Genomic DNA, 7,264 nt, shown 5'->3' with positions numbered 1-7,264 from the left:
GCGATCACTGGGAAGACTGGTTTACTTGGTCCTCAAGGACAGAACAAGAATGGGGGGGTCTGTCGGGAGACGCTCCCTAGGAAGGCTGGGCGTGGGGACGTGGGAATCAGCGGAATTCCATGATAGATTCTTTTTGGAACAGGATTACTAGGCTGGTAGATTGGGGATAGGGTTTATCCCTGAAATTTTTTTTTTTGGTGAGGCCATTGGGGTTAAGTGACTTGCCCAGGGTCACGCATCCAGGAGGTGTTAAGTGTCTGAGGCCAGGTTTGAACTCGAGTCCTCCTGACTGCAGGGCTGGTGCTCTAACCACCGCACCACCACCCACCCCTGGATTGTAACACAGCTCTGATAAAGTCCCTCCTCCTGAGCGAGAGAGATTGGGTGAGAATAAAGTCCTTTGTTCTCAGAAACGGTTGGATGACTGGACTCTGATTCTCAGCGTGGCTGCAAGTCTCTCACCCTGCCCTGGGATTGTCTCCGGGCCTCCTGCCTGATCTATATCTGGCCACTGGACCCCAGTGGCTCTGGAGGAGAAAGTGAGGCAGATGACCTCCTCCCCCCTCCCCCCTTAAATCCTATTCACTTGCATGTCCTCGCTTCTCTTCTCTGATGTCATTTCCTCCTTCGGAAATGGACAAACAAGGATCGTTTATCTGTGACAGACTTGGACGGAGACCGAGATGACATAAAGCTGGGAGAAATGACAGAGTCAGGGCCCAAAAGGACTGTGCCGGGCCGGAGCCCTGGGCTGACGAGTAAGATGAATTCAACAGTGATATTGTAAAGTCTTGTAATTAGCCACAAAACCCAACTTCCTAAGTGTAAGACGATGGGGAGCTGGATTAGACAGCAGGTCCGAGAAGGATCCGGGGTTTCAGTGGGCCACAAGCTCACTATGAACCCACAGTGGGGTGCAGCAGCAGCCGGAAATGCTCCCCCGGCAGTGAGGGATCCGTCCCGTCCTCTGCTCTTAGCAGATTTCATTCCAAAACCCAAACCTGAGAAAGAGGCTGATAGTGGAGAGGGTTCAGAGGAGGCTAACTGGGTGGGGAAGGGCTTTGCGTCTGCGGGAGGGGCTGAGGATGTGTAGCCTGGAAAAGAGAAGCCTCCGAGCACGGGCCGTGGAAACTGTCTTCCAATGTCGAAATGTTTGTCCCCGATGGCGGAGCCGGCGTGAAAGTCGGGAGGAGTGTTTGGGCTCCGTGTTAATAACAAGCACCGAATAATAGCTCATGTTTCTACTGCTCCGAGCGTTGTGCTAAGTGCTTTATAAATATTCTCTCTCTCGATCCTCACAGCATCCCGAGAGGTAGGAACTTTGGTCATTCCCATTTTACAGTTGAGGAAACTGAGGTAAACCAAGGTAAAGTGACAGGTGCAGATCCATACAAGAAGTATATGAGGCTGGATTTGAACTAGGGATCCAGAAAAGCTTCCAAAGGATGAGCCTCTAAAGGTGTGGGGGCTGCTGTGGTGGGGGACGGGCTCGCTCTCCGTGGAGGCCTTGGAGGAGAGGCTGGGTGCCCAGCGGGAGGGGGTGTGATAGAGGGAATTCCTTTTATGTCTGTAAAAGGCCACCGCGGTCCCTCTGACTCCCAAATTCCCGGACTCGGCGACCGCACGGACCTTTCAAACTGATTTGTCCCATAGACATTTTTAAAATTATTTTTTGGAAGCAATGGAGGTCATGTGACCTAACTACTAAGTATCTCAGGCTGGATTTGAACTCAGGTCCTCCTGACTTCAGGGCTCTCTCCACTGTGCAGTCTAGCTGCCCGGACATTAAGTGTCCAGCTCTCCCGAGGAGTTTGAGCCCAGCCTCCTGGGGAGAGAGGGACAGATTTCCTGGAATCTTTCCTGCTATCGAGAGAAAGGGGCAGATTTTGGAAAAAGGGAAAAGGACGCCCACGTGCCAAATGTCTGTGGCAGGCCTCTTTGTGGTGGCGAGGGACTGGAAACCGAGTGGGTGCCCATCAGTGGGGGGCGGCTGAACGAGTGATGGTGTATGAATGTTGTGGAATATTATTGTCTGTAAGAAAGGACCAGCAGGAGGATTCCAGAGAGGCCTGGGGAGACTGACAGGAACCGATGCTGAGGGAAGGGAGCAGGACCGGGAGATCATGGTACCCGGCAACAACAATACTACATGATGCTCAGTTCTGATGGACGCGGCTCTTTTCAATAGCGAGGTGATCCAGGCCAGGCCCAACGGTCTTGTGATGGAGAGAGAACTGAGTGTGCATCACAACAGAGCATTTGCACCTTGTTGTGGTTTGTTTGCATTTTCTTTTCTTTTCCTTTTTTTTCTGATTTTTCTTGTGCAGCACAGGAATTGTGGGAAAATATATACAGAATTACACGTTTAACACATATTGATACTTGCCATCTAAGGGAGAGGGAAGGGAGGGAGGGGAAAAACGCTTAGAACACAAGGTTGTGCAAGGGTGAATGTTGAAAACTACGTCTATGTTTTGAAAATAAAAAGCTTTATTAAAAAAAGAGAGCAGGGGGCATCCCCGGGCGGTGCCAGCCTTGGAGGTGCCTTCTCTACTACCCCAAGTCCTGGAGTTCTGGGACAACCTCTGAGGGAGAGTTGTTGGGCAGCACCAGCTTCTGAGACGGGGCCTGGCGGGGCACGTGATTAGTATGATAGCAAAGGGCTCCCAGAGCCTGCCCTTTGCCCTCCCCCGTTGCCTTGAGTTGGTGACGGGGAAGCTCCAGTGGAAGGGGTCGCCTTTCTGAAATCCCACCCACGTCCCCCGTGAGCTCCATGGGAGCTCCGTGACCTTGGAGATCTAGATTCATTTCTGAAATGCAAAGAAAACCTACCTCGGGGTCAGCTAACAACCCTTCCGAGAGGAGTCTAGAACCCAGGCTGGGGCCGGGAAGCCCGGAGGGGACTCAGGAGAATGGGATTCCCTTTGTATTGTTTTTGTGTTTTCTGTAGGGTGAGTGAAAGACCATCCCGCACCCCAAGTAGTCAATAGTTTGAAGTGATTGGACCAGATAACTAATGTTATGAAAGTTCCGGGTCTTGGTGGAGACACTGGGAGGAAATGGGCACTAGTTTAGGGGCTTTTCACCCGCTGGGCGGGAACAGCTCCCCTCCCTTCCTCTTCCAGCCCCAGGAGAGCCGGCTCAGGGTGGCTTCTGAGTGGGTTGTTCCAGGCGAACTGGGTTCCTGCTCTCTGGCTCAGTCCCAGCTGGCTGAGGGTTTTCCCAAGGAGCATTTGTTCTCGCGACCCCTCACCCCTAGTGTCCCTGAGGGCGCAGGGAGGAGAAAATGTCCTGACAGGTCCTCCATCTGTGGCCCTCAGCTCCCTCTGGGACAGCGAGTGCTCCCTCTGGGACAGTGAGTGCTCCCTCTGGGACAGCCAGTACTCCCTCTGGGGATGGTCAGTGCTCCCTCTGGGGATGGTCAGTGCTCCCTCTGGGACAGTCAGTGCTCCCTTTGGAACAGCCAGTGCTCCCTCTGGAACAGCCAGTGCTCCCTCTGGGACAGCAGTGCTCCCTCCCGGTCCAGGGCTCCAGCTGAGTTTGCTCTGAGGGCATTGGGCACACATTGCTGGATGCTCAGACTGCCATGATTGCTTATGCGATCTAAGAATGGAGCCGTGTCCACAGCAGAGGAGGAAACTTGGGGCCAAGTAGGAAAGGGAATAGCAAAGCCAGAAATTTAAGTGACCATAGCATCCGCTGCTGACTTAGCAGATAGAGTCGGGAAGACCCGAGTTCAGATCTAGCCTTAGACACTTCTTAGCTTTGTGATGTAGGCAATTCATTCTCCCTCAGTTTCTTCATCTGTAAAATGGAAATCATAATAGCACTTCCCTCCTGAAGCTGCTCTGAGGATCAAATAAGATAATTATAAAGCACTCAGCACATAAGAGATGGTATATGAGTGCTAGCTATTATTTATCATCATCATCATTATAATTATTATTATTATGGATTGAACCCAATTCCATGGAATCATAGGATTTGAAACTGGAACAGCTTCCTTCCAGCTCCTTATAAACAAGGTCAAGCGCTCTTTATAAACAAAAAAAGAGTTCAGCAAAATCTTGATTTTTTTCAAGTTTAAATTTATTTGTTTCAGGACACGTCGCTTTTTGAATCAAGTTGGGAGGGAAAAATCAGAACAAAAGGGAAAAACCATGAGAGAAAAAAACACAAGAAGTGACTCTAGACCGTGATGATTTCCATTCCATCTCCTTAGTTCTTTTTCTGGACGTGGGGAGGGTTTCTATCCAAAGTCTCTTGGATTCCTTTGGATCACTGAACCGCTGAGAAGAACGGCGGCTTTCCTAGTTGATCATTGACCATTGTAGTTGTTTTTGTGTACGATGTATTCCTGGCTCAGCAAAATCATTTAATGATGAAGCTACCCTGCCTGGCTATGTATGTACCATTCTGCCACCGTAGGCCCCCTCTTCTCAACCCAGAGGAGCCGGCCCGTTTCCTGTTCTCTGTTGTCCAGAAGCCGGACGGTTCCTCCGAGGGAGCCTGATCGGGTTCGGTCACTTTTCCCGCGTCCTTTTCCTTTCCGTCATGGGGCTGGCCGGCTGGTCGTTTTCTTGCTTTTTCCTCTGCCTGTCCTGACTTGACTCATGTTTTTCTGCATCTCTCTCAGTTCTTTTCTATTTGTCATCCCTCCCGGGCATTCGGGGACTCCAGTTTCTCCCGCTAGCACCGACTCCAGTTCCCGCGTTTTGCTCCCCCAAAGGTCTTGCTCTCGGTATTTTGGCAGACGCGGGAGCCGGGGGCGGGTGGAGCAGGCGTTCTTTCCCCGACCCCTCCGAGGAGGGCGCTCCCCGTGGTGGGCCCAGGGCTGGGACGGTTTAGTGTCAGGCCTGCATTTCTCTGATGACATCATCGGGCTGGAGGCCCCCTCCTGGACGTCAGCGCCCCGGTACAGAGCCCAGATGGCCCGGGCTCGTTTGCTATCATTGGGAGGCCAGGAGGTCCAGGGAGGGGCTGGCCCTGGTCACACGGGTCCTGAGGTGAGGACCCAGGTGTCCTGGCTCCTCGGGTCTATTGGTCGTCCTCTGGGCCAGCTTACCTCGCTTGGAGACCCTGACCCCTTCAGCCCCTACTTAGTATTATTATTTTTAAAAAAACAACAGTTTTGGTGTATACTCCTTGTTCCTATTAAATGAGCCCCTGTCCTGGGACGTGGCTGGTCGTGTAGACCACTGGGCAGCTCAGGATCTGGACTCACTTCCCGGCACACCCGGCTGCGTCTCTTCTTTCACAGAGACTGAGAATCAAAATAAGTTTGCCATGGCTCTTGTGAAGGACCGGATAGTCCAAAGTCCCTCAGCCCGGCCTTTTGATGTGGGCCCCCTGGGACCGCTTGGCCCGAGCGAGGGGCTGTAACTGGGCGTTCCTACGGCCCCCTGCTAACTCGTTACTCATTCACTGAGGGAAGAGTCTCACGTGGGCGGAGACCTGGGGCCCTCAGGGGCCGAGTCCAGTCCCGAGACCCAGAAATCGGCATCCACAAAGGCTTCCCCCGGTCCAGGACCCCGGGGGCCCTGCTCCTCCCTTCTCTAGAGAACAGCCCCAGACCACAGCATTGGTCTGCAGCTGCTTTCTTGTCCTCCTCACCGTGCCGGAGTCAAGGCAGTGGCCAGGGTGCTGGGGTTCCAGCCCACACCCTTTGGGGTCCCTGCCCATGCCCTTTGGGGTCCCTGCCCACACCCTTTGGCATCACACTCACCCCTTTGGGGTCACGGCTCACCCCTTTGGGGTCCTGGCCCACACCCTTTGGAGTCATAACTCATGCCCTTTGGGGTTCCAGCTCCCACCCTTCGGGGTCACAGCTCACCCCTGTGGGGTCACGGCTCACGCCCTTTGGGGTCCCTGGCTCTGCAGAGTCCTGCGGAGGGAAGGGCCTGTGGCCGGCCCCTTTTGAAATCTGAGCCGGATCCCGGAGAGCCCTGGGAGAATTCCTGCAGAAAGCATTCCCTGCAGTTGTTCAAACATTCCACACAGCTGGCTGCAGGGAGGGGGCGGTGGCCGGAATCTGGGAGGCCTCGGGTTGCCATTTCCCAGGAGAGGCCTGGGCGGGGAGGCTGCAGGGCTCCCCCTCCCCCTCCCGAGCCGGCCCTGGGATGGAGCTGCAAGGCCCTTCAGTCCCGCTCCGCTCTCCCAGAGATGTCGGCGCCCAGAGTCCTCCCCCGGCCGGTGCAGGTGGCCCAGCTCAGGGAGCCGCTGCCCCCTGCCCCCGGCCAGGGCCGAGGGCCAAGCCGCAGGCCGTTGCTGCGGGCGGGCCAGGCCGGAGGCCTCGTGAACTGTCCCCTCGTGACTGAGATTGCTGGGTAAGTGGCGAGGGAGGGCCCAGGTGCGGCTGCATTGCCAGGAGCAGCAGACACGGCGGGGTGAGAGCCTGGGCCGGGAGGCAAGGGTCTGGGTTCGAATATGGGGCTACTTCGGGCCAATGACTGTTTTTCTGGGGCCTCAGTTTATTCATCTGTAAAACGGGGGATGGGACCAGACTCCTCCGAGGCTGCTGGTTCAGGGTTCTGTCCCCTTGTTCCTCCAGCATTTTTGTTCTCTTGTTGCAACGTTTTTGGTGTAGACCTTAGACTGAGGACCCGCCCAGTTCTGACATCCTGTGCTCTAAGGCGCCTTCTTCCTTGGACAGCTCGTGATCCAGGGCAGTTCCAGTCTGACCTTTCACAGGCTCTTTGACTCCAAGGCTCCCTTCTCTAACGTCCTCCTCAGCCCTGACTCCTCTGCTCTGGCTTTAAGCCCTGCCCAGTTCTGAGGCTGGAGTCGGGCATCCACCTGAGGCTGATTTTTTGGTTGCGGTCACGTGAGGGCAGGTCCAACGAGCCAACGGGAGCCCACCTTGGTCCTAAAAGTCTGCCCTGGAAAGTGTTCTTGCCTCATGGAAGGTTTTCAAGAATCTTGTAGCCTGCGGGCTGCCTGCCAGGCCCAGAAGTCCCTTTTCTCCTTGTCTATGTCCCAGGTGGACGGTTCTGGAGGATCCGCAAGCTCTTCTCCCTCTCAAATACGGCACATCCTGTTCTTGGTTAAACGTTTCCAGGTGGGCCTCAGGGGCGACCATCAGGAAAGGTGATGGTGATAGGCTAGAGACTTAGCAGAGAAGTTTAATCATCCAAAAAAACAACAACAACAACAACAACAAAAAACAGGGAGAGAGAGATGGGAGCTTGTTGGGAAATTTACTGGGCTGGCCCAGCTGCAGGAAAGCTATCTCCTGCTCCTCCGAATTCTCCTCCTCCTCTGTCCT

The 7,264-nt window shown here is 54.3% G+C and overlaps 1 protein-coding gene across 6 annotated transcripts in view; it reads left to right on the top strand.

The window, feature by feature from the left end:
- Positions 1-7,264, top strand: part of RAB3IL1 (RAB3A interacting protein like 1) — a 54,493-nt gene that overhangs the window by 7,453 nt on the left and 39,776 nt on the right. For 2 of the 6 annotated variants that reach the window (XM_051967162.1, XM_051967161.1), the window contains exon 1: positions 6,148-6,326. The exons of 1 other annotated variant lie outside the window; for it this stretch is intronic. In XM_051967162.1, coding sequence (XP_051823122.1) covers positions 6,163-6,326 — 164 coding nt within the window. In that variant the 5' untranslated portion in view covers positions 6,148-6,162. Of the gene's footprint in view, positions 1-6,111; positions 6,327-7,264 lie in introns of those variants that run through there. 3 more of the 6 variants (XM_051967163.1, XM_051967159.1, XM_051967160.1) reach the window with 3 other exon arrangements.

This window comes from Antechinus flavipes, chromosome 6 (assembly GCF_016432865.1).
Source record: "Antechinus flavipes isolate AdamAnt ecotype Samford, QLD, Australia chromosome 6, AdamAnt_v2, whole genome shotgun sequence".
Classification (NCBI taxonomy): Eukaryota; Metazoa; Chordata; class Mammalia; order Dasyuromorphia; family Dasyuridae; genus Antechinus; species Antechinus flavipes.
The sequence above is the reverse complement of the archived record's forward strand: the minus strand, read 5'-3'. Positions and strand labels throughout refer to the sequence as shown.